Source organism: Gekko japonicus, unplaced genomic scaffold (assembly GCF_001447785.1).
Source record: "Gekko japonicus isolate JY-2015 unplaced genomic scaffold, Gekko_japonicus_V1.1 scaffold627, whole genome shotgun sequence".
Lineage (NCBI taxonomy): Eukaryota > Metazoa > Chordata > Lepidosauria > Squamata > Gekkonidae > Gekko > Gekko japonicus.
The window spans coordinates 458,654-483,749 of NW_015173142.1; the positions used below are offsets into that span (position 1 = coordinate 458,654).

At 45.4% G+C, this 25,096-nt stretch overlaps 1 protein-coding gene across 1 annotated transcript in view; it reads right to left on the reverse strand.

Annotated features, from left to right (window-relative positions):
• Positions 1 to 25,096, reverse strand: part of LMBRD1 (LMBR1 domain containing 1) — an 81,096-nt gene that overhangs the window by 25,192 nt on the left and 30,808 nt on the right. The window contains exons 7-10 of the mRNA XM_015422294.1: positions 24,663 to 24,736; positions 11,210 to 11,335; positions 10,679 to 10,831; positions 4,520 to 4,584 (exon numbers count right to left, since the gene is read on the reverse strand). Coding sequence (XP_015277780.1) covers positions 4,520 to 4,584; positions 10,679 to 10,831; positions 11,210 to 11,335; positions 24,663 to 24,736 — 418 coding nt within the window. The remainder of the gene's footprint in view (positions 1 to 4,519; positions 4,585 to 10,678; positions 10,832 to 11,209; positions 11,336 to 24,662; positions 24,737 to 25,096) is intronic.

The following is a 25,096-nucleotide window of genomic DNA, read 5'->3' on the forward strand; positions in this document are numbered from 1 at the left end:
TGAACGGCTTTTGGCTTCTGAACTCTTTAATACAACCTCTGGTAACCCTAGGCTACGTTTTGACTTGGTGTTTTGGACTTTGCTCATTTTACTCTGTCTTCTCTGGTACCTTGACCTCGGACTGTGTTTCGGACTCCCGTGTCCTGCCTGGCAATCCTGACAGTAGGCACCGTGGTTCCATGGTTGACAATCTCTTCAGATCCTGGAATCAAGCTCTTTGGAGCCAAAAGGGTGCTATCAGCACTACTTCTGCTTTCTGCTCCAACCGCTTCTGAATCACCTTGTGAAGTAATGAAGTTGGTTGGAATGCGTCCCTGCAACCGGTTGCAGTTGAGAACACCTGTTCCTGCTGCCCGCTGATTTTTAAATCTGGATATGAATCGTGGAACTTGATGATCCTGGTCCATGGTAAAGAAGTCCATTTCCATCATCCTGTACCTTTTGCAGACCTGTTGAAAACCCAACTTGCAGAGCATCCATACAGACTGGTCTAATCTCCATGTAGTCAGCCAGTGTGTCAACGCACTGCCCTGGCCTGCCACCTGGACCTCCTCCAATGACTAGCTGGATCTCCACCCATCTGATCATGTCACTCACTTCTGTCTGTAAGGTCCAAAATCTGGTTCCTTATGCCTTTGTCATAATATTGATTCCTTATGCCTTTGTCATAATATTGTCTGTCTGGACTAGAATGTGATGACCTGTTAGTTTATATCTCGGAGAATTCCAAGAGCCCCAGCTTGGTGGCTCTGAATTCTAAAAAGTTTATACTCAGTGAGGCCTCTTTGAGACCTGTTCCTGAGACCAAACCCCTTGTGTCATTGTCCCTTGAGAGTGGGTTCCCCACTCCGGCAGACTTGCATCTGTGGTCACCAACCTCTTTAGATTTCAGATCCAGGATTCCCATTGGAAACAAAACGGTTCCAACCACCACTGCAGCTGATGCTGAAGTTGTTTTGGCAATTGTACCAGCTTGTAGCCCTAACTGGCCACCACATCCTGGTAAGGTAAGGAAAAACGTCTGTAGAGGTCGGGCCTGGAACCTTGACCATTGAGGCACTTCATGGCATGACACCATCACGCTTGTAAGCTTGGCCAGTACCATCCCCTCTATCTTGCGTTTTTTCAGCCTGTCTATAGTCAGACGTTGAATGTTGTGTTGTCTCTCCCAAGACAGAGAAACCCTGTCCTTCATTGTGCCTACCTGCACCCGCAGGTGTATCAATGATTGAGAGGCATTTAAACTGCCCTTCTCCATGTTGACCATGAAGGCATGGTCCCTCAAAAAAAAAAAATCATCAACATCTCTGATGCCTCCCCGCTCTGCTGGTAAGAGGGTGCCTTGACCAAGATGTCATCTACAGATGGTGACAGCGACACTCCCTGAAGTCTCAGATGTGTTACAATGGCACCATGATCTTGGTGAACCCCCTTGGGAATGACTTCAGGCTGAAAGGCAGCACTGGTACTGAAAGTGTTTCCCATCATATGCGAAGCGTAGGAACCTGTGGTGAGCCTCTCAAATTGGGACATCTAAATAGTTTTCCTATAGATCGATGGATGCCAGGAAATCCTTTGCTTGAACCTCTGCCAGAATGGAGTTCAGAATTTTTATCCTGAATTTTCTAGACCTGATGCAGTTGTTTAGCCAGTTCAGGTCCAAGATTTTCCTGGCATCCTTATTCTTCTTTGGCTCTGGGTATGATATCCTTTTGGAGTCACAACAGGACTGACTTTTTTTTTTAAAGGTAGAACATGTCTTTATCTTCAATAAGATATCTGTTGAGTCCATCTCCGAAAAGGTTTATGCCTTTGAAGGAACTGCCGTCACTTTAACCTGTGCCGCAGAGTCCCAATCCCAATTCTGAGCCACGTGTTCCTTCCGGCTGCTACACTGCATGCCATGGCTCTAGCTAACTGCTGCAGGATGTCCAGTGAAGTATCCACCACAATCATTGTCCTTAAGTTCTTTTGGGACTCCACTATCAGCTGAGGCTAGTTCTGATGCCCAAGAATGTGCTGCCCTGGCAAACATCGAGCCTGCTGTTGATGTCCAGATGGAGCAGGCTGAGACTTCGAAGTCTTTGTGTAAGGTTTGCTCAACCCCCCTATCGCTGGGGTCTTGGGCAGCCTGCCTGCATCCACAGGTCAAACTGAGTTGGAGGTCAAGCTAATCCCGGGTTCGTCCACCATTGGCACATTGAGCCTCCTGGTAGCCTCAGGTATCAGGGAATAAAGCTTGGGAAAAACACCTGATGGTTAGTTTTTGGCTTCAAAGGGTGTTCCCACTCTGCCTTCATCCTACTATAAAAGCCTGCAGGCAGTTAGAAGAACAGAGGAGGTTTGCTGTTGCCTGCCTCAGCATAGCAACCCTGGACTTCCTTGGTTATCTCTCATCCAAGTACTAACCAGGACTGACCCCACTTAACTTCTGAGATCTGACAAGCGTGGTCGAGCCTGGGCCATCCAGGTCCTGGCTAGCATCCCTGCCTGTGGTACTGCCAGTCTGTACATCATCTGGCCAGATTCCACTGGAAGATCTGGGTCAAGACCATCCTTTCCCTTGAGTCTGGAGGAACTTCTAAGTACTTGGAAAGTAATCTCATGTGCAGCTCTTGAGGGAATAGCCAAGACTATACTGTTGGTACTACTTCCCCTCCTTCCTCCGACCATTCCCATTCTACCCTATTTGAGGATGGAACTGGGGAGTCTGAATCCTTCCTGGACTTTCTGCAGCCATCAAGTCACAGTCCACTTATAGTGACCAATGCTCCCTCTAAGGTGTGGAGTCTTGTGTGCAAAAATTCTACTTTGAGAGCTACTGTCATTTCAAAGCAGCAGATGTTCAAAGATGGTTTGCCTTGCCTGCCTCTGTGTCATGCCTCTGGTATTGTTTGGTGGTCTCCCATCCAAATACTGATTAGGGCTAACCGTGCTTACTTGATGAGCTCAGGTAAGCCTGGGCTATCCTTGCTGCCTCTGTTTCCTGGCTCTCCACAGAGTCTTGTGGGGACTGTGAGGCTTATGATCTGAATGGATCTGACTTACTAAGTGTTCCCGCCCAAAATCTGTTATAGCCTTTCTCTGGCAAACAGTGGAGGTGGTAGAAGTGCTATCAAGCAGCAGCCCTGTATGGGTTTTCAAGCTACGGGACAGTCAGAGGTGGAGAGCCAACCAGGGATGACCCTGCTTAACTTCCAAGATCCAATCACACAGGACTAGCCTGGGCCATCCAGGCCAGGGCCGCTGCCATTCCCTGCCTCAGCGTAGCAACCTTGGACTTCCTTGGTGGTCTCCCATCCATGTACTAACGAGGGCCAATCTGGCTTAGCTTCTGAGATCTCAACAGATCAAACTAGCTTGGGCTATCCAGGCCTGAGCACAGGGAACTGACTTGGCAGACATTTTCTATTCACTTGCCTGGGAGTGAAAGGGAAAGTAAGTCAACCATGAGAGTCCAGGGAACCAAGATGGCCACTGCCATTTTCCCTACCTTCCCTGGGCCTTTTAGCTCCCTGGCTGTTCCATGGGAACTTTCTCCCTGAGGGGGAAGAAGGGGGGGGAAGGGCTCTTTAATCCGCTCCAGCCTGTCCCAGGTTGGGGAGGTTGGAAGCCCCAGAAATCAATTTCCCCTTCTTCCTCCCTGGATAGCTTTGGGGTTTGCTTGGGGGGTTTCCCCAGTCTACCACCCTGCCCTCCTTTACCTCTAGTCTAGGTTTTTTGCCCTGTTAGGGCTTACCATGATTCTGGCAAGGACTAGAGGCTCCCGGCTTGTCTGTTCCTCTGCACGCCACATCCTCTGAGACCGGGGAAATTGCCGGATCTGCGACGACACCCCAGTCTCCTTGCAGACTCAACTGCTTCCCCTGATATGCGCTGGTTGGGGAGAGGACCTCCAGACACAGGCTGGGCCCGGTGGGAGTCTGCGTACACAGCCTTGGCTGCTTGCGGTCTGAAATAATTCCACTGTGGCTTGAAATAATGAAATAATTCCCTTCTCCCTCTCTTCTTCTCATTCCTGGATCACTGCGCTCTACAAAACGCTTTTGAAACACGTCCTGCTCAAGTAGCAGGGCTGGTGAGACTGGGATATTCCCAGGGGACAGGCCCCTCCCCTTCCTGGATTGATCTGAGGAAACCGACCCTGTTCTGGAGGAGGAGTCTATTCTCAAGAGTAAGGACTGCCCCACTCCCAGGACCACTGGAGAATGAACAACTTGCATGCTTCTGCACTTTCAAAAACACCTGTCATCATCCAAAAAAGGGTGGGGTCTGGTGATGTTTCAGAGTAGGTGAAAAATGAGTCTATTAAGGCAGCTCCTAAATTTTTGAGCTGGCCCTTTGATCCAAAGAAAAGCTGTCAAGGCCTAACTTAATTAAGTTCTGTTCTAGATTTAACCAACCATATGCACTCAGCTGGGGGTGGGGGGATGTGTCTTCACATCAACAGGTATAAATTTCACTTTAAAAGTATAATTTACCTCATAGTCAAAACGTCAGGCACAAGAAACATACTTACTTTGACAAGAAAAGAGAGATGGTGAACAGCAGGGCCACAAGGATGAAAAACACACCCCAGACAATCTAAAAGACAAACAACGATGATCTTTAAAAGCAAGCAAGCAAGGGTCTTAAAGTTGTTTAAGGGCTGCAATGATATCACAGAGCACAAGGATTTATTTCAATTTCTAACACAAGTGGCTTAATTTCCCTAAAAAAATAGAACAAGCAAGAGAGAGTGCTACAAATATTACTTCTACAGACATGTCAGATCAACACTAAGCAAGTAAAGTCAGTAGTAAAATCATACTGTTTAGTTAAAAATACACCTTTTGTACATGGCCAATACAAAGGCTGCTTTCCACATACTTGGCACAACTAGTCACTAATTTAAGAAAACCTGCCCTGTAAAGTATATTTCAGCTCATGGTGAGATCTGCTCAATAGAACAAATACATCTCTGAAACCATTTAGAAAATACCAATGGAAAAAGCAATGGCAGCATGTATTGAAAGTCAAGCCTACAGTGGTGAGAAGGGAATGATGTCAAAGAGCCTGATTTTTTTTTTACATGACAATCCTGAATTTCTTTTAAAAGCAATCTTTTCTGAGCAGATATAACCACGTGATCTCTCCTTTCCACTTTTTCTTCCTTGAAAGAGCTCTTTGCAAGTTAATTTTGCTGTGGAAGCTTGTCAGGAGCAGAGAGTAACTGAATAAGTAGTCAGTATTGCCCACTGCTCAACTTTTTATAACCAGAAGTCATTTAATATCTATAGCCAAATGGAATTAAATAAGACACTGCAGATTATTAAATAGCCATGTTTCTAAAGGACCTGTCAATTTTGCTTCAAGAAATATAATCTGTGTTAATATACAAGCATTTTGGCCTGATAGAACTTCCCGTTAACCGCTGAAATACAGATATTTCCACATTCTTGCTAGCGTTTAGTGCTGTGTTGTACATCAGATACAAATGTTAACAGAGAAAACAACTGACACAGCCCCTCATTCTGGTGATATTTCTGCTTCCTTGGTTTAAGAGATAACAGCAACCAACACTAAAAAGTGGTATCCTCAGTAACCAAGGCCCTTCACATGTAAGAATTTCTCCATATAACTTTTTTTGCAAGAAAACCATGAATACAACTTCCAAGGCCCTTCACATGTAAGAATTTCTCTATATAACTTTTTTTTGCAAGAAAACCATGAATACAACCATGAATTTTGCAAGAAAACCATGAAATAAAAGCACACTTCTTTGTAACTGATAAAAGTGTATGGTATGTATACATGTAAGTCACATGAAGATATATCACATTATGCATACATACTCAGTCTTCCACCATGAAAAGCAGTCAATCAAAAAATAGCCTTATGTTAAACTGTCATGTAAAAGCAAGTTCTAAAAGCAGATGCAATTATTTTGCTGTTTACAGAGTTGTTTGTATTAAGTGCACAAAGTATAACTGGACAAGGAAAAGGGCTGCGGCTCAGTGGCACAGAACATGTTTGGCATGCAGTGAACACTAGGTGCAATTCCCGGCTAAAGGATCTTAGTCAGCAGGTGCCAGAAAAAAAACGTTTCTCCATCTGAGAGCCCAGAAATGCCCGGCCAGAGAAGACAATACTGAGTTAAACTGGTCAAAAGATCCAGCTCCATGTAAGACAGTTTCCATATATTCACATGTTGAATGTATGTCTAACATGCATGACTGAGATGGTAATTTACAGAAAGGAATGAAACCAGCTGCTTTCAGGACAATTTGGAGACTCCAATCAGGGCCGGCCCCAGCTTATTTTGCACCCTAGGCGAGGATCCCTTCTGCCCCCCCCCCATGCTCTGGGTTCAGCAAAAGAGCTTCCCCGAGGGAGGGCCTTCACCGCCACCGGTCACACCTCTCTTTGCAGTGACTCATGACTCAAGTCAAATGCATTTCCATGTTGCCTCAGTTGCCAGTACGGCACCCTTTTGGGGATGTAGACAGCTTTAACTTGAAGGGGGGGAACATGGCAAGAGAGTCTCCCCACCTAAATCCTGAGACAGGCTCCTGACCAATGCTTTCTCTAAGCTGTGGAGTCTTGTGCGCAAAAATCCTACTTTGTGAGCGAGGGATCCCTCCAAAAATGTCCCTCCTCACCGCCACAGTGTGAAGCCAGGCCTCCAGGGCCAGGCGTGTGGCCAGGCAGGGAGAAGCGCCGCATGTGGAAAGCGGGCTTGGCGGCAGCCGGGTGGAGGGTGAGTGAAGCCCCGCCACGGCTTGATTTCAAAAGGGAATGCCCCGCAACACAAACACACTTCCCTCCGGCGAGGGTCTCTTTCTGCCACTCTAAACACATAGCCCCGGAGTGCCTTACGGCAGGGCTCGAGGTGAAGTGAAGGATGGACACTGTCCCTCTCACACACACATCCCCCCCCCCAGTATGCGTTGTTGTCTCCTGGGGCTTGGGAGCCAAGGGACCCCTAGGGTGGAGCAAAGCTACATGGGGCTCCTGGCTGGGGTGATCTTGACACCCCCAAAGTGCTCAGATGGCTGGGGGGGGAATCGGAGACTCCTCAAAAGGGATCTGACTGGAGCCCAGTTTCAGCCCCTCGTGGGAAATCAGGGGAAGGCCCGCAGCAGCAGGGGGGGGGCATCTCCCAAGACGGGGGGGCGGTTGTATTGGGGGGGTTGTCACTGCCGCGGTCTTCTCTGATGCAGTTTGTAGCCAAAACAGAAGCGCCAGGCGAGCTGTCCGGCCGCCCTCCAGCAAGGCGGGATTCCAAAAATCCAGGGGGAAGACAGCAAAAGAAGGAAACGCTTGCCTCGAGGGGAGGGTTCGCTGGCCTGTCGGTTTAATGCCTCTGGCAGATCCCCTCCTCATCCTCCTTGTCCTTGGGTGTGCCCTCTGTGCCCCGGCTTTTGCCTTGGGAAGAAGGAAGGGGCGGCCGGGAGCAGGTGCTAGTGGATGCGCCTTGTCTCTCCCCCAGCCCAGGGTCCCCGGGGAAGGGGGAGAACCTGCCACATGCACACACACACACATACAGCCCTTGCAGCCAGCAGCAGGGCACGGACACCACACACACACCGGCTGGTTCTGTGGGGCGCGTCCTCCGCTTCGCCCCTCCCAAGCCGGGTTTGAAGGGGCTGCTTTGAGCCAGCTCTCCCATCTGGGGAGGCGGGAGTGGCGCCGGGGCGCCGGTCCGAAAGAACCAGTGGGAGAGCCTCCCCCCCCACCCCGGCAGGTAAAGGGCTTTTTTGGGGGGAGCCCAGAACAGGGCCGGGGGGAGGGGGCGGCTGGGGGCAGCAGGAGCTGGGGGCCTTGTTCGCCAGCCAGGTCTTGGATTCCTCTTCCTACAAATGGAAGCCGGGGCGAGAAGACGGATGGACGGCACCAGGCGGTCAGGCGCTGAAAGGCTCAGAGAGAATCAAGGCGGTCATCCCTCCTTTTGCGGGGGGGCGGGCGGGTACAGTTTGGCGTCCTAACGGCCAGCCCGCTCTAGGCGAACACCTAGTTCGCCTAGTTAGTGAGCTGGCCCTAACTCATAATGTCTGTTTTCCTGATGCTTTACCACTGTAGCTACTGAATACAGCCACATGTGACATGGACACCATGTTCTGATCAGAGCACAGATTAGCTTTTCTCACACTGTTGGAAGGGGTCAAACTACTTTTGCACACGTGTGTGAAGTCATTTGTATGGAATACTTCACATGGCATCTACTTTCACTTAACCGCTTCTGTGAATGGCAACCATAAATGGAAATCAGCATGCTCAGTGGCTACTGTGCCAAATAAATTGTGAAAGTAGATCCTTCAAGAAAAAACAACCACATATAAGCTTTTGCCTCTGTTAAAGCAGAATTAATCTGTCTTCCTATACATGGTTGGAATGGGAAGACTATTCAGTAGTCTTTCCACAGGCAGGGCTTCTTATACCACTTCATGCTAGATAGACACTTAATTTTAAAAACACAGTCTGCTACCTGGTTTAAATCATTTAAGAATGATCATTTTAGATTACCTTATCTAGTTAATATAGATAATCATAACCTTAGAACAGCTTTTACATCTTTGCGCTTTGAATCAATGCCTACGGCCGTATTGGTCGGCCATTATAGTAGAACACCCAAGGCACAGCGTTTATGTATTTGTGGCTCTTCTGCTATTGAGGATCTCTCCCATTACATTTTTGATTGTCAAAATTTTTATCTGGTATTTTATCAGTTTTAAGCTTTTATTCAGTCCCAGAGAAGATTTTATTTTTGCTAGCCGATGCCAATGCCGATGTATCCAATAGAATGGCTTTATTTGCCTTGGCTGCAAGGAAAATACGGGCCAACACTGCTCCTAGCTAATACTGATTTTAGTGGGTATGTTGTGAATTAATTAACTGTTCATAACCTCGATTTTATGGATTTATAATGTTGGACTGTATCTTATTTTATACAATTTTTATGTGTTCTTCTCTGTCTGTGGTTTGTAATGGTCTATGGCTAAATACAATAAAATCTTCTCTCTCTCACCACTTCATGTTTTGAATGCTTCTTTCATCTAACCCAGTTAACCTCTAAGGACAGGAAATAAACCTAGAATATCCCACCAATTGTGTTCAATAGACCTAGAGCTGGGTTCATGGGGTGGGTGTTCATTGCATTTGTGACTTAGAATACCACCTTTAGCCTGTGCATGTTTCAAGGCTTTCCCTCCTGGATGAGGTCCTGAAAGATAAGCTTGCAGGAAGCTAGTACATCATTGTGTACATAGCAGGTATCTAGAACAGCTGGGTATAAAAATCAGTTCTACAACCACCGGTATCATGGTCTGGAACGTCACTTTAAATATCTGGAAATGGATACCTCAGATATACATCATATGTACTTGGAGATACAGAGAAGTCATAGAAATTGCCAAATTTCTTTTGAATTTAATCTCAGGTGCAAACAGAAAAGTATGCTGCAGAAATAATGAAGATGCTGCAAGTGGTCTTCAGAAAATGTATATAACGACATTTTTACACCAAAAAAGACCATATTCTGGTGGGAAAATAAAGATGATGTAACAAAAGAGGCATACAATTACAAGTGAAGTTCTAAACAGTAGGTATTTTTGTTGCTCAGATACAATCCTGCTTTTTAAAATGCCTAGTGTCTCCTTGAGCTTTTGTTTCTTCTGCATTCCACTATACACCTAAGTTTCTCTGCATTCATGCCTTGATGTTTCAGACACTAAATTCAATTTGCTGCTTATTTGTTCATCCCACAAGTCTATCCACACATTTCTCCAACTGTCTACTTGTCTTAATTTGATTCACTATTTGTCCAATTTTATCAGTAACTTCAACCATAAATCTTGCTCCCATTTCCAAGTTAGTTTATATAGTTGCTAAATAGAATCTGACCCTGTAGCACTGCACAAATTTCAGTGGCTACACTCCTAAGCATATTTCAAGGAGACTTTGTTTCCAAGTACATCAACAGAATTTACTTCCAACTAAGCCTCAAAGTCTAGCGTGCCACACAGTTACCTAGAATATTGCAGAAGCATTCTTCTAGTTTGTACATCTTGATTTTAGCAATATGACACATAAAATTCTTTAACTACAAAGAAAACAAAAATAAATACCTGAAATACACTGTATGTAATGAACTGAAAAACCCAAGACCCAACCAGATTGCACAGTATACTGCTTAGGAACCCATTGTTAGATATTAGTTTACACTGAGCTTAACTTACAAATTAATCACCCTGATTCCACTTCTACCCATGAAAGAATGGGGATTTCTTCTCAGGACATCGCCGCCCCACTGCAGAGTCCCACTTGGCCCCCATGGTGTTGATGTTTCCCTTTCACTAGCTGACCCTCTACACTATATCACACATTACACTGGCAACTCCTCTACCCTATGCAGCATAAAAAGTTATCCAAGAAAAAAAGTCAAAAGCATGCTTTTGACAGTTTTACGGTCAATATTTCTATTCATTAGTTGAACATATATACTGCCTGATGAATTCTGTGATACCAATGCAACTGCTACAACTCTGACCCCCTATCTCTTTAACCAGTTGTGACAGCTTAATAGCTTGAGTAACTTGGGGGAGGAACAGAAAGTGATATGAAGTATTAAATTCAAATTATGAATTTCGTGAGACATGGAATGTGTTTCTCAATGGAATAAAAAGCAGAAGGTCTTTACTTTCAGTGGCCTCATGGCTCCACAGAACTTTGTCCAGCAGCTTTTCTCAATGTATTCCAGACGTCTCCCTCTTCTTCGAAGGCCTCGTAATCTTTCCTCAAGTTGTTGCAGTGCCCGTCTGTCCCGAGTTGGTAAAGGCCGACCATCTTTACACTAATGGGAAAAAGCGGGAGGGGGGGGGGAGAACACAAAACATTTGAAGTTGATCATACTTTGCATGTTTTCAACTAATTCAAAGCCACACCTCATGCAAAATAGTTTATTTTTAAATAGCATTGCTCCTCTAAATATGCCAAAACTTTGATATTCTAGTATTACAGATAATTCAAATGGTTGTGAATATAAGTGATTAGATATTAACAGTCAGCATTAGTTATGACTATAGAGATTAATACCAAACTAACTCAGATTTTCTCAGTTTTTACATTGTCCATGCACAGTAAGGTTTTTCTCCATTTCAAATATTGCACATGGTCTAAACTATTAAAATAAGGACAGAGCTCTGAAAAGTAAGTGTTTAAGATCTCAAACCTTTGATTTAATCCTTTGTATATTTTGCTCAACCTCCTCAATATCTTCAGTGTTTTCCAGGCGTTCATAACTAGCATTTCTTGTTCCCTTTATCAGGTTTAGAGGCAAAGCAGACATCCCATAAGCCTAAAGAAACAGTAACAATTAATTGAACCTACCAAACCTAAAAGAGGCAAGACACAAAATACTCATTTTAGCGGTCTTCTGTGCACCTCACTGGACTGTTGTGTCTCACTGAAGTACAATGAATATGTGTTAGACTGGTTCTCTTGGCTCTCTCCCCTCGTTTAGAATTACTTAAGGTTAAGAGATAAAGCAGTATGGCCCTATGTATACCAGTCTAGGCATCTTGATAGAAGTTGCATAACATTAGTATCACCAAGTCATTTTCAGTCAGTCCATGGTACTGTAAGGTGTGGACCATGCTCTAAAATCAGGACAGTCAAGACCAGATGACTACCCTGGTAAAGCAATGGTAAAGTGTGACATTCCACTGGTTTACTTTTTAGGTTCCTAAACAACTTCCTTGGATTTACAGAAAATAAAGATGATAGAAATTTAAAACATTTGAACATCTGGGAAATAAATGTGAAATATTACTTATTGAGCACAGTTGCACTTTCAATTTAATAGTACACAACTATAGATTTATTAATTTATATATTCCCTTCAATATCTAGCCCTCCCTCCCCTGCACAGCAGGTTCAGGGTGGATTACAACATTTCCAAAACATGCAAAAGTAACATATAGTTACTTTACCGTACAAGGTTTGGCATTTTCCTATTTTAAAATATGTGAATCTTTAATATAGATACCTCTAAAAGTATAACTGCCACAGTGGCTCAGAAGTTAAGAAGCTGAGCTGCAGACCGGAAGGTCTGTAGTTCGACAGTTTGAGACCCTAGTGCCGTGTGATGGAGTGAGCTCCCGTCTCTGGCCCTGGCTCCTGCCAACCTAGCAGTTTGAAAGCAAGAAATTGCAAGTAGATAAATAGGTACCACTTTGGTGGGAAGGTAACAGTGTTCTGTGCACCTCTGCGTTTAGTCATGCTGGCCATATGACCACGGAAACATCTTCGGACAGTGCTGGCTCTTCGGCTTGGAAATGGAGATAAGCACTGCCCCCTAGAGTTGGATTTGACTAACTTTCAAGCAAGGGAAAACTTTACCTAAAAGTATAACTAACACTTCACTTTGAAAGTTTTAAATGTATCAGGCAGACAACTGAAGTCAAAGAGTCTAATACTTGGCAATAGTTGGGAGCAAAAATAATACCTGCTTTTAAAATGGCCACAACTGCCTATATTGTTAGTTTCTACAACATCAAATCTGAATGCATTGCTTTTGTTGGCGCAGGTAATATAAATTGGGTACTTCAGATTAAACACAGAGAACCACCAGCAGGGTTATGCTCAGAGAAACATCCCTCTCCCTTTCTTGCATGAGCTGCTGTCCTCATACAACATAGGTTTGGATCCAACCCGCTGACAATTCTCATTGCTACAATGGACAAACTACCTTAATATATATGCCCATTAATGAGGTATACATTATTTATAAATAAGACCTTTGAAAATTAGCAGCAGAAGAAAACTCAGGCAACAGGTTAGGAATGTAACATCTCATTGCTCATGGCCATTCTGCAAGGAAACAATCCCCGATACTCAGGGGTCATTTTGTAGAAAAAGAAGTGCAGGAGCTCATTAGTATAACTTATTTGCATATGCCATACTCCCTTACATCACTGGAAGTGTGTCAGAAGGCAACACCCACCGCTCAGGCTCCACTGGACTGTTTTGGATTGCTAGCTATTGGGGGGGGGGGCGCACGCTCAGATCTGTGCAGAAAGAGAGAGAAAAAAGAGGGAAAGAAAGAGAAGGAAAGAAGGATGGAAAGAGGGAAAGAAAGAGAACAAAGAGAGATGGGGAGGGAGGGAGGGAGGCTCTCCCACTCCCCGATCAAGCCCTAGCCACCTCCCCTTGTCCTACCCACCCACCCCGACCAAGCCCCTGCTGCCGCCGCCACCCTACACCAGCCAGGTGCTTGGAAAGGTGGGGGGGGCTCTGTAGGCCTTTCCCGGGTCATCCACCACGGCGGGCAAAGTCATCAGGAAAGGCAGGCGGGGGGCTCTGTAGGTCTTTCCCGGGCTGTCCGCCGAGGTGGGCGGGCCAGGAAAGGCAGCAGGGGGGCCTCTGTAGGTGTTCCAGAGGGGCTCTGTAGGGCGCTCCAGAGGCCTTCCCTGGGCCCTGCGCCTCTGCGTAGGCCAGGGAAGGCGAGCTGGGGGGTGCTCTGCAACTTACCTGGCTGCTTCTTGCTCCTCATGGCCTGACTGAGGGCTGCTGGGAGCAGGGGGCGGGGCTTGTTGCATGTGCCCACTTCTAGGCTCTTTACTGCCGGAGCTCTGCTCCTGTGCGCTCCTGCAGGAAATGACCCCTGCCGATACTCATTTCTTTCCTAACTTTCATTCCTTTTCATACTTTCTTTTTTGCCCTCCTTTATTCCAGTTCACTCTATCCTTTTCCATTCTTTCCTTTGTCAACTTTCCCATTCCCTTCCTCCTTCTGTCCTCCTTTCTCTCTCACTCTCTCTCCTCAACTTTTACCCCTACACCACTACTCCACCTGCCTTCAAGGAGTGCCAAAAGCAAGTGGAAGATGAAGAGGTTCAAGTGCCAAGTGTGTGTGTGTGTGTGTTTGGGGAGAGCCAAGCTCTATTTGCCTCCTGCAAACCAGATAACAGCCATAGCTTAAAGAATAATAGGCACGACGGAAGACAGGAGGGCCTGGCATGATATGGTCCATGGGGTCACGAAAAGTCGGACTCGACTGAGCGACTGAACAACAAGAAGACTTTGCAGAATGGTTATGTTCGTGTTGTATGAGTGGGCTTGATCTGCCTTACAACAACAGCAGCTCTACCACCAGAAAAAAGGGAAGCAGGGGAAGCCCTCTTTATGAGGAGCTAAGGAGCTTCTCATAAGCAATTTAAACACTAACTGACCAAAGCAACTTAAACACTATGGTGATTAAGGAATGTTTTATGCACAGATTTCAACATGAAGCTCACTTTGAACCATAAGCAATTTCATCAACCAAGTGCTTAGCAGATATGCCACAGCAAGCTACGAAGGAGTAGGGGGTCCCCAACTTGGTGCCCATGGAATCTAGGCACCTGGCAATTGTTTTTAGAACATGGGTGGCACCAGGTGGGACGTTTGCCTCGCAGGGTTTCTGATTGGCTCTTCAGATTAAACACAAAAAAATGCTTGGCAGCAGCAGACTTTACAGCAGACAAGGATCTTCACTGGGTGACTGAAGATAAGCTGTGTGTAGATAAGACGTGTGCAAGCAAGAAAATATTTTTAAACAATATGTTCATTTTAAAAAGCAGAGCTTCTGCCTGAAATGTTGAAGAGTTCTTTTGAGACTTATGCATGACAAGAGGGGACTCGCAACAAAATGTTGCGTAATGGAGCCTTCCCTCCGCTCCCCCAACACATACCTGGTCGATGGCACCCAGGCTACGGGAGACTGACCTGGTACAACGGAGCCTCGGGGGAAGTGAGGAGGCTGCCGGTGAAGCAGCGGCCGACCAGCAGACTGACGCCACCAGGCCCAAGCCCCCAACCAACACCGAGCCCTTGAGCTGGGAGGAAGCGCAAGGAGGAGGCCATGGGAAGCCTCAGCAGGGCTGAGCCAGACTGTGGAGCAGGTGGCGGCTGGCCCTTGACCCGCTGTGCGATACTTTCAGGGGTATTCCCTTGCATGGCTCCCAGCTGCCCGGGCTGCCAAGGCTTCCCCCAGATCATGGCAATGGCAGGGAGCCCTGTCTGGCTGCCAGCCACCAGGCCCACTGAGGCTTCCCCCTCAACAGCAGCAATGGTGGGGAGCCCTGTCTGGTTCCCAGGTGCTGGGCCATCAAGGCCTCCTCCCCTCCCAATTTGTGCAGTGGCGTGTCCTGGCAGCTCCAAGAGCTCCTCCCAGCAGTCTTAGTAGCGGTATGGCTTCCCCTGGGCAGATCAGTAAGTAGATTCTCTGCACCATTTTACTTTTTTAAGTATCCCCATATAATTTTTTTAAACATCAGATTTTTCTGCACACCTGGGGAGTGCAGGAATTTCTGCTGACCTTCCATGGAAATAAGTATCCACACATAGGGGGCATGTTGTGAATTAGATATACAGATATCACTCCCTGCCATTTTCTCTTTGGCTGTGCCTGCTATGGCGGCCATTTTGAGGTTGTGCCTACCACCCTGTGCCAGAATTCTAAAGGCGTCCAGAGGCTCAAAAACCTCAGGATCAACTTGAAAAATTACCGCTGCACAGAATTCCAAACACGGAGTAGATGTGAGGGCAATGATGAATTTTTACCACCAACAACCCAACCAAGAACAAGTCTTCAAATGTTCTCAAGACTGTGTTTGGTTTTACACATCATGAATTTCTCCATTTACATTCTAATCCTTGATCTAGAGTTACAGACATTTTTTCTTATGTGAGAGGAACTTCACAACAGCAAGCTTTAATGTGACCCTGCATACTCTAGAGCACATTTTCCATTCACATGATGCACTGACTGGGCCTGTTGCTGCCATTACTCAATGTGAACAAATTGTGTTCTTAGATTCTTGATTTTCATGTTGAGGAGTCCTAGCATTTCCTGAAACTCATGTCCTGCTTTTTCAGGGACAGGCTCCCATAGCGTTTTACAATTTTAATTAAGATACTATATGCGCACACACAGTCATGCATATGGCAGTTTCTTCTGACCCCAGGTCTTCTTCAATAACACACTACACATTCTTCCATCAAGAGAGCAGGAATTAAAAGTTTCAAGTCTACTCAAAAACTGACTAATCATCTTCCATTGGCCTGATCCTTTTCTCATGAAAACTGTGTTGTAAATTCAGCTTCAAAACCTCTGATTTTCAGCATGAAAACACCAATGCTTTCTATGTTGGGCATTTTCCTGCTTCATGTTGGCAGCCACCACTTAGATGTGTCTGGGGACTGGAATGACAAGCCCCAGAGTGGAATAAAAGCCCCTGGGGGGAGCAAATGTGTCCGGGGACTGGAATCACAGGCCCCAGAGAGGAATGGCAGCCCCTGGGGGGAGCAGATGTGTCTGGGGACTGGAATGACAAGCCCCAGAGTGGAATAAAAGCCCCTGGGGGGAGCAAATGTGTCCGGGGACTGGAATCACAGGCCCCAGAGAGGAATGGCAGCCCCTGGGGGGAGCAGATGTGTCTGGGGACTGGAATGACAAGCCCCAGAGTGGAATAAAAGCCCCTGGGGGGAGCAAATGTGTCCGGGGGCTGGAATCACAGGCCCCAGAGTGGAATGGCAGCCCCTGGGGGGAGCAGATGTGTCCTGGGACTGGAATTACAGGCCCCAGAGTGGAATAAAAGCCCTTGGGGGGAGCAGATGTGTCCGGGGAATGGAATGACAGGCCCCAGAGTGGGAAAACATCTTATTTAAACCTAACACAGCCTGGGACGCCAGTCAGCTGTTGGATGTAAATTCCTTTCTTTCCCTCCCCAATGTCATTCCACTCCCAGAACTCTCCTGCTACCCCCAGGGGCAGTCATTCCACTCTGGGGCCTGTCATTCCAGTCCCAAGACACATCTCCTACACACCTGGGCTGTCATTCCACTTTGCAGCCTGTAACACCCGTCCCAGAACTCTCCTGCTACCCCAAGGGCTGTTATTGCACCCTGGGGCCTGTCTTTCCACTCTCAGAAGACTCCTGCTACTCCCAGGGGCTGTCATTCCACTCTGAGGCCGGTGATTCTAGTCCCAGGACACATTTGGTCCCCCCAGGGGCTGTCATTCTCCTCTGGAGCCTGTCATTCCAATCCCAGAACACTGCTCCTACCCCCAGGAGCTGTCAATCCACTGTGGTGCCTTTCTAGTCCCAGAGTAGTGTATTTGAGACCAGAGACCATAATGGAAAATCCATTGTTTCCTATGGGCAATCCTGTCCTTCCTTTTAGTACATCCCGCCACTGGACTCTTTTGGATTGGAAAGGAGGGAAAGAAAGAGAGAGAGAGAAAGATGGAAGGGAGGGAGGGAGGGAGAAAGAGAGAGGGGAAGAAAGAAAGAAGGGAGAGAGAGAGAACAAGGAAGGAAGGACAGAAGGACCCAGCACAGTCGGGGGAGAGGAGGGCGCTTCAGAGCGGTGTGACTACAGCCTCTTTGGGTTCAGGTGGGAGTCTCCACACAGCAGCCATCCCAGCAGCCACGGGGCAGTCCAGATGCCGGGCTTACCTGCTGGCTGCTGCTCTCCTCCTGCTGCCTCGGAGTGCCCCGACGAGCCTTCCCATCTGGCCCTAGCTCCACTCTCTGCAGGAAAACACCTCCTTGACCACGCTGAAGCCGCTTGGGCACCCGTGAAGTTCCTCCTGACCTGGCTGGGCCCCACCAATTGCCGGCCGCTTGGGAGCCGGGGAGGGCCCCGCAGCTGCAGGCCTCTGGATGGGTGTTCTCTCTCTCTCCCTCCCCGTGGCACCCTGCTACGGAGGGCAGCCGTGTGAGACTGGGAAGAGGTAGGGGACAGGACCAGACTGCGGGGCAGGGCGCGCAGGGTGGCCAAGGCGAGCGGTGGCTTTCCGACAGATTTGGAGTGGGGTGGGATGAGGGGGTGGAGGCGACCTGGTGGCGGCGTCCCTCCTGCCTTCGGCCACCTGTCCCTCGGCAAGGCTGGTTCTCCTTCCCCGCTGGCCTTGACTTGTTTGGCTGAGCGCCAAGGTTTTCTGAGGGGCGGGGCTTGCTGCATGTGTCCACCCCCTGGGCTCCTTACCGCAGGAGCATCACTCCAGTGAGCTCCTGCAGGAACCGAGTCCTGGGTGCCACAAGGCTGTTATTTTAGCTAAAGCAGAGTAATCACCCACCCCACCCCCTGGAATTGGCGCAAATTTCAGCAGTTTTAAATCTGGATAGGTTGATTTAAGTTGCCAAGGGGGAGGAGAGAAGAAGAGAAGGCTAATAAAACAATATAGTAATTAAAACATGTTGATTATTATATTGTCTGGGAAGGTATACCCGCTGATGCTGCTATTTTGCTTCACTTGCTAAATTTCACATATATTCACACATATTTGGTGTTTTGCCAAAAACACAAAGTCACTAACAGTCCAGAACTTCTGCTCATTCCTCCTCATCTCAGGCTAAGAAATGTCCAGAGCAAGAGCTAGCAACTGGGCAGCATACTTCATTGTCCTAACATAATACAAGCTACAGATTACCCATCTTGGTATGCACAGGCTGGCTTTTTAAAAAAAATTCTTAATAATCTACCTGCCCTTCCATGAACATCGTTTCAGGATAGCCATATTGGTCTGCAGTCGAAGAGCTCAATTCAAGTCCAGTAGCACGTTAGGGACCAACAAGATTTTCAGGGTCGTGAGTTTTTGAGCGTCAAGGGAGCTTTGTTGGTCTCTGTGGCGCTCCTGGTCTCGAACCTAGCTCCTCTCCCTACCCTTGTTTAAGAGGGCTATTGTTTAAGAGTACTCGCAGCTATTTTTCCATCTAGAATTCTAGTGGGAAAAGAATCCCAGGTCTGAATCACTATAGCTAAACTACAGCAACAGCTGCACAATATTAACCTGCACAAGCTTCCAGGCCTTGAATTCTATCTGTGAAACACTTCTAACACAACCACAGAGGGAAGCAAAGAGGACCTGTTACCTATACCATGCAACCTATTATTTGGATACATCCACTATTTCTGCAAACAGTGGGTGCGCATAAAATCAAGGCATCTATGGTTCTCTACTGCATTTTCTCTTTGAAGGAAGCAGTTGAGCCCCCTCCACCCTGGACTGTTGCTCAATGTATTTATCACATCACTTTCCTAAAAGCACTCATCTCATTTAATGTTTATTAATCAGAATAATAAACAGTGCTGCCCACTTAGGTCACAACTGTGTGCACACAGTCATGGTCGGTAACTGCATCTTAACAGCAGATATTCTCTCAGTATGCATCAATTCAGATTCCTTCAGCCAGAAAGCTGAACAGCAAACCTATCTCCATCTCTCTGTTCTGGCAGCACAATCTAATAGATTTCTACAGAGACTATCTCCATCTCTCTGTTCTGGCAGCACAAACTAATAGATTTCTACAGAGGATAGAAGTATAGTAAAAATAAGCAAAAAGAAGTTTAATTGTGTAGCAAGAAGCCTTAATACTACTGCTACCGCTATGTTTTATTACCTTGGCTTCCTCAAGAGGCTCCAAAATATTAAAGCACAGCAAAGAATGACAAAAACAAGAAAAATCTACCTGGCATTGACACATATATCCTGTTTTCCCGAAAATAAGACCTACCCAAAAAATAAGACCTAGCAGGATTTCTATGCATTTGTGGTATAAGCCCTAGTGTGTCTTCTTGAGAAAAAATAAATACAAGACAGTATCTTATTTTCGTGGAAACACGGTAGTTCTAGGGAGGTAAGTTTCTGCACGAAAAAAATACTACAGTCAAACATGTATATATTCTCTGGACTTAAAGTCTTGTTTAAGTAGCACACGTCCTTTACAGAAGTCACACTGGCCTATGGAACAATTACTCTTCGATTGGTAGACAAGGGATTCAACTACAGTGCAATCCTAAGAATACTTTCCTGGGAGTAAGACTTATGTTACAGACTTCAGTAGGGTTCTGAGTAGGTCTGCTCTATTAGGCTACTACTACATACTCGTACCTGCTCATTTTATTTGAACAGGTCTTGTAGTAGGAGCTCACATTCAAAGCACCTCTCTGGGCAATTAGGGCATTCCCAGGGCAGAAAGCATCTGCACTTCTGGAATGTTGTCAGCTCCTAAAATGATGATACAGCTTATATTGTCAACAGACATTTCCACATATCTTGATGATCAATATAGCTGTTCTTCTAACTGCCCCAATAATTCTGCAATTTGCTGATGTTTTCTAATTGTATCCTATATGGAGTTTGTAGAAGGCTTTAAAACAAATAAAATACTAGAAATCTTGAAGTCTGTGACGACAAAATGTAAGGCAGGTGAACAAGGCTCAAGAAATCGCATCCTATATGCTTAAATAAAGTTTCACATTCTTGCTCTCTCTTGTCTATATGTATCTAAACAATGACACTTAGAGAAAGATGCAAGAATGTCGATAATTCTTATTAAACATTTTGGGAAACAGCCAATTACAGTCATCCTTGAAGGACACAGTAAATGAGAAATGGAGGGAGTGGAATCACTCAAGTTAATCTGCTTATCATAGTGAGAACGATACTATTTTACCTTGACTTCAAATAGCAAACCAGAGCTTATGACAGCTTTTCTATTAATACCTGAGGCTACGTAAAGTCATTTAAATGCAAGATATATTAATGAAAGTTATAGAAGCAAGCTACATCATCTGTGAAACAGCTTCTAACAAGGCACTCCAACCCTAATTTATCATTTTAGTGTGGGGCTTCATGTTTACAGACAGTTAAAGTTGTCAGTATAAATCAAGGTCAGAGGGTTTGTGATGCTTGTAAGAATCATTTGTTCATGTTTATTCTCCTCTTTCCCCCTGCCAAATACAAGGGAAAAGATGTCCTACAGTTGAGTTCTATTAATTCACAATATGGGAAAATCTAGTTTTGTAATTTGGATATATAAAAAGATCAAGGACACACATAGCAGCTGCTCACAGAAAATTATTTCATTAAAAGCTGCAAAGAACAATGCAGTCAGCTAAGTGTAAACATCACCATGAAAAGCTGGTATTCTAAAACGGTCTTCAACTGTTAAGGAATTTTGGAGGACAAGAGTATAAACTTGCCTAACTGAACAGTTTGTTCTATTTCAGGAGTTCACATACAGAGGCTCTAAGACAAAAGGTTTTGAGAAAAGGTTTAGCAAACCACAGAACAAGAGCCATTTTGGATAGCAATGCACACTTGCCCCAGAACAGGGGGTAGGAAGATTACAACAAAGATAGAATCGTGTAAACTTATCCTCTTTAAAAGAAGAGACAAACCAGCAAAAGACCGATGAACATCCACTACAACAACCGCATACCTACATTATACTAATTACAAGGTGCCTGGTCAGCAATCCAAGGCATCCTTAACACACACACACACAAAAGTTACTCCACCATAGTGTAATCCTATCCAATGGGGGGGGGGGAGCAAGCCTGTGTATGTAGATGGGGCCAAACCCATATGATTCTTTCACCTTCTCTGTAAATGAATAAATCAAATACATTTCAACAGATACTTTATCAATAATCCTTCAACAGTTCCACAAAGCAGGCCAGTACCTTTACTGGCTTTATCCTTTTTAAAGCGCAATTGCTGATAGTCACCAAGACTCTACAAAACTGTGTGAATTTGTATGCAATATTCACACATGGATTAAAAGATTATTTTAATGAAACCAGGTTTCCTATACCGAGGGCTTTTAATCAGGAGTGGACTTTGGCCAAGTTGCTGAGAAGTTCAATACTCAGGATACAAAGATCTATTACTGTAATCCCACTTCATACCCTCAGCTCTGACACATTGACTTAGAGATGGTATAAAACTTCTGCTGACTGTAGTATTGAGTCAGGAAGACCCATCACATCTAAACAATTCATTTTAAAACCCTTTAAAACTCTTCCAGGAAACTAATTTTTGAGAAACTATGACAGTTTACTGCCACTCCACACCAGCTAACACTTCCCAAATTCATGTACACACATTTAGAACCATAAAGACAATTAACTGGTAAAAATGAAGTATGTCAAAATCAAAAGTTTAGCATTTAGCTGACAGCTGCTAGGCAATGGCTACTGAACTGAATACAATGATCACGAGGGCTAGCAGGTTCTAATAGGTATGGTTAAATAATTTTCACCAATAAAATGGGCTTGGCTCTGATGTCCTCTCTGAAAACAGAATAATTCTACAAAATAACAGATACAACATTGGGAGAGATGCTAATTTACAGAGAAGGATGTCAATGATGTATTGGAATGATACGCTCCAAGATAATGTTGGATCATATGCTGGTTTGTCATTGATGTGATTGTACATGTTAAGCAACGTTATACTGTCACTTTACTTGTGTCATAGATACTACTGTGTCTAACAGCTACTATCTAGTTTTTTTCCTAATTATATGTATGCTTTGCATGTTACTGTAAAACTGCATTCTAAAATGTGCCACATTTTCAGAAGTGCTTGCTTAGAACAGATCCCCAAAGGGAGAGCACATACACTTACCAGAGTTGATACCAGAATTTGCCATTAACAGAAAAGCACAAGCTTTTACTATCCCAACACCTACAAGAAACTGCATCAAGAAGCAGTTTACACAAATGGAATGTATTTTGGTGGTTGGCTTTTTGTTTGGTGTTCCCTCAATAACTCAAACCGTTAGCGTGTTTTGTTTTAAATATCTTATATTCTAATAGTGAAGTCAGCCAAATCTTTGGATACTTAAATCTAGTACCTGAAGCTTGAATGGGCAAGACAGATATTGCTACAAACCTGAAAAAGGGCCCAGGTTTGCAGAAAAATGTGAAATCTAAAATAATAATAATACACTGGAGTGTTGAAAAAAGCCAAAAATGATAAATGGAGCACCTGAAGATTTAGGCAGCAGACTCCTTCAGTGGCTGCTGCCAGGCAACCACATTATTCCAGGCTTGGCTCTGGCACTAAAACGCAGGGGGAGGGGCAGAACCCTTTCCATGCCTATTTTGGCCTTTGAGGGATGACTCACTGAGGACCAGCCTGACTAGGATTGTTAGGTCCAGGCTGGGAAGTTCTTGGAGATTTTGTGGTAGAGTCTGAGGAGTCCAGGGTTTGGTGAGGGGAGAGGTGTCAGCCAAATAGAATGCCATAGAGTCTACCCTCCAAAGCAGTTATTTTCTCCAGGGGAACAGATCTCTGTTATCTGGAGATCAGTTGCAATTCTGGGAGATCTCCAGGTCCCACCTGCAGGCTGACAGCCCTAGTCCTGGAAACAACCTCTAGGTGACTTGATACCACCCAACTTGCATGACTCAAGTAGGCCTGCCTGTTTACTGCTGTTTAATAGCAGCCACCCTATTAAAGCCAGTGTGGCATAGCAGTTAGATTTTCAGAGTAGGGTCTAGGAGACGCTGGTTTGAATTTCCACCTTGCCGAGGAAACTCACTAGCTGACTTTGGACCAGTTACATACTTTCAGCCTCTCACAGGGTTGTTGTGCAGATAAAAAGGAGGAGAGAAAAATAATGTAAGCTGCTTTAGTCCCCACTGTGGATAAAAGTGGGATATAAAATATTTTTTAATTTTTTTTGGTATTTTGTGTGTGTTCGCACACACCTGGAAGTCATGGTGACTTCTGGTGACCCCTAGTGGGGCTAGGACATTTTAGAGAGGTGATTTGATATTTACCTGCCTCTGTGTCCTAGCCCTGGTATTCCTTGGAGGTCACCCTTCCAAGTACTTGCCAGGATTGGACCTGCTTAGCTTCTGAGATCTGACGAGATCGAGCTTGCCTGGGCTACCCAGGACAGGACTATAATAAACAATAATTATTGTGAATATCGGAGGCAAATAAAAAGCAGGATGGTGAAAGGGGAGAGGCAGAGAAAGAGGAGAAGGTATGGGGGTTGCCAGGAGGCAGCAAACAGAAAGGGGGAACCAGGGTTGCCAACCTCCAGGTGGGTACTGGCGATCACCTGGAATTACAACTGGTCTCTGCATGACAGAGATCAGCTCCCCTGGAGAAAATGGCTGCTTTGGAGGGTGGCCTTTATGGCATTATAACTTGCTGAGGTCTCTTCCCTCCCCAAGCTTCAGCCTCCCAAGGCTCCACCCCCAAATCTCCAGGAATTTCTCAAACTGGAGCTGGCAACCCTAAGGGGAAACCGGTCTCTATAGCTGGGAGATCTGTTGTGATTCCAGGAGATTGCCAGGCCCCTCCTGGAGGTTGACAACCCTAGAAGGAGAGAAGGAAGCAGGAAAAGGGGAGAGGCTATGGGGGCTTTCAGGAAAGGGAAAGGGGAAATAGTGGGGGAAGGGGAAATGAGATGCCTCCCGCAAGTCTTTGTGTATTCCCACTTGTTTTATATATATTTGAGTTTTAATGTCTGACATGTCTGCAGCATTGGGGGCCCTGAGTTGGTTTGAAAAGCAGCACAGATATATTTTAAATTAAATGAATAATAAGTAACAGAACAAGCTACAGTTAAAATGTTAACCTAAAACATGAATGAAATCACAATAATCACTTTAATACCACTGGGAAAACTGGCTTTCTGTCATGAATTCAGGTGTTTAAGACAATGATTCTCTTCCTCTGACAGAAGAATTTTACCTAGTGGAAAGTGCCAACAGTGAGGAAAGAGGTCTTTGGATCCAACCCAAAGTATGTGATAAAGTTACAAGTTGTCTACAATGAAGCACAGCCTTCTCATTAAACGAGAGAAGACACTTAAAAGGTCAGAGACTTACTGTATAGGTCACAGCTGCCAGCATTCCTATAAGGGTCAACGAGCTTATAGAGAAGGATAGGGCAGCCAAACCATCTGAAAAACAAAAACCGACAGAAATATTTCACTGACATTCATGTTCAGGAAGATTTATGCTTCTCTGACAAGTTGAAGTTTTGATTTGATGTATTAGGCTTATATCCCACCCTCCCCTGCCAGAGGGCTCAGGGTGGGTCACAACATTCCATTCAGCAGCATAATAACAATAAAATATTAGGATTGAAAGAGGCAAACAAATTTAACACTAAAAATAGGAGCAGGAGCAGGGGAGACCAAAATGGTTAGACAACCTCTGCCTCAGCCGAAGGCCTGGTGGAACAACTCCATTTTATAGGCCCTGTGGAATTGTAATAAATTCCATAAGCCCCTGATCTCATCCAGGACCATGCTCCACCA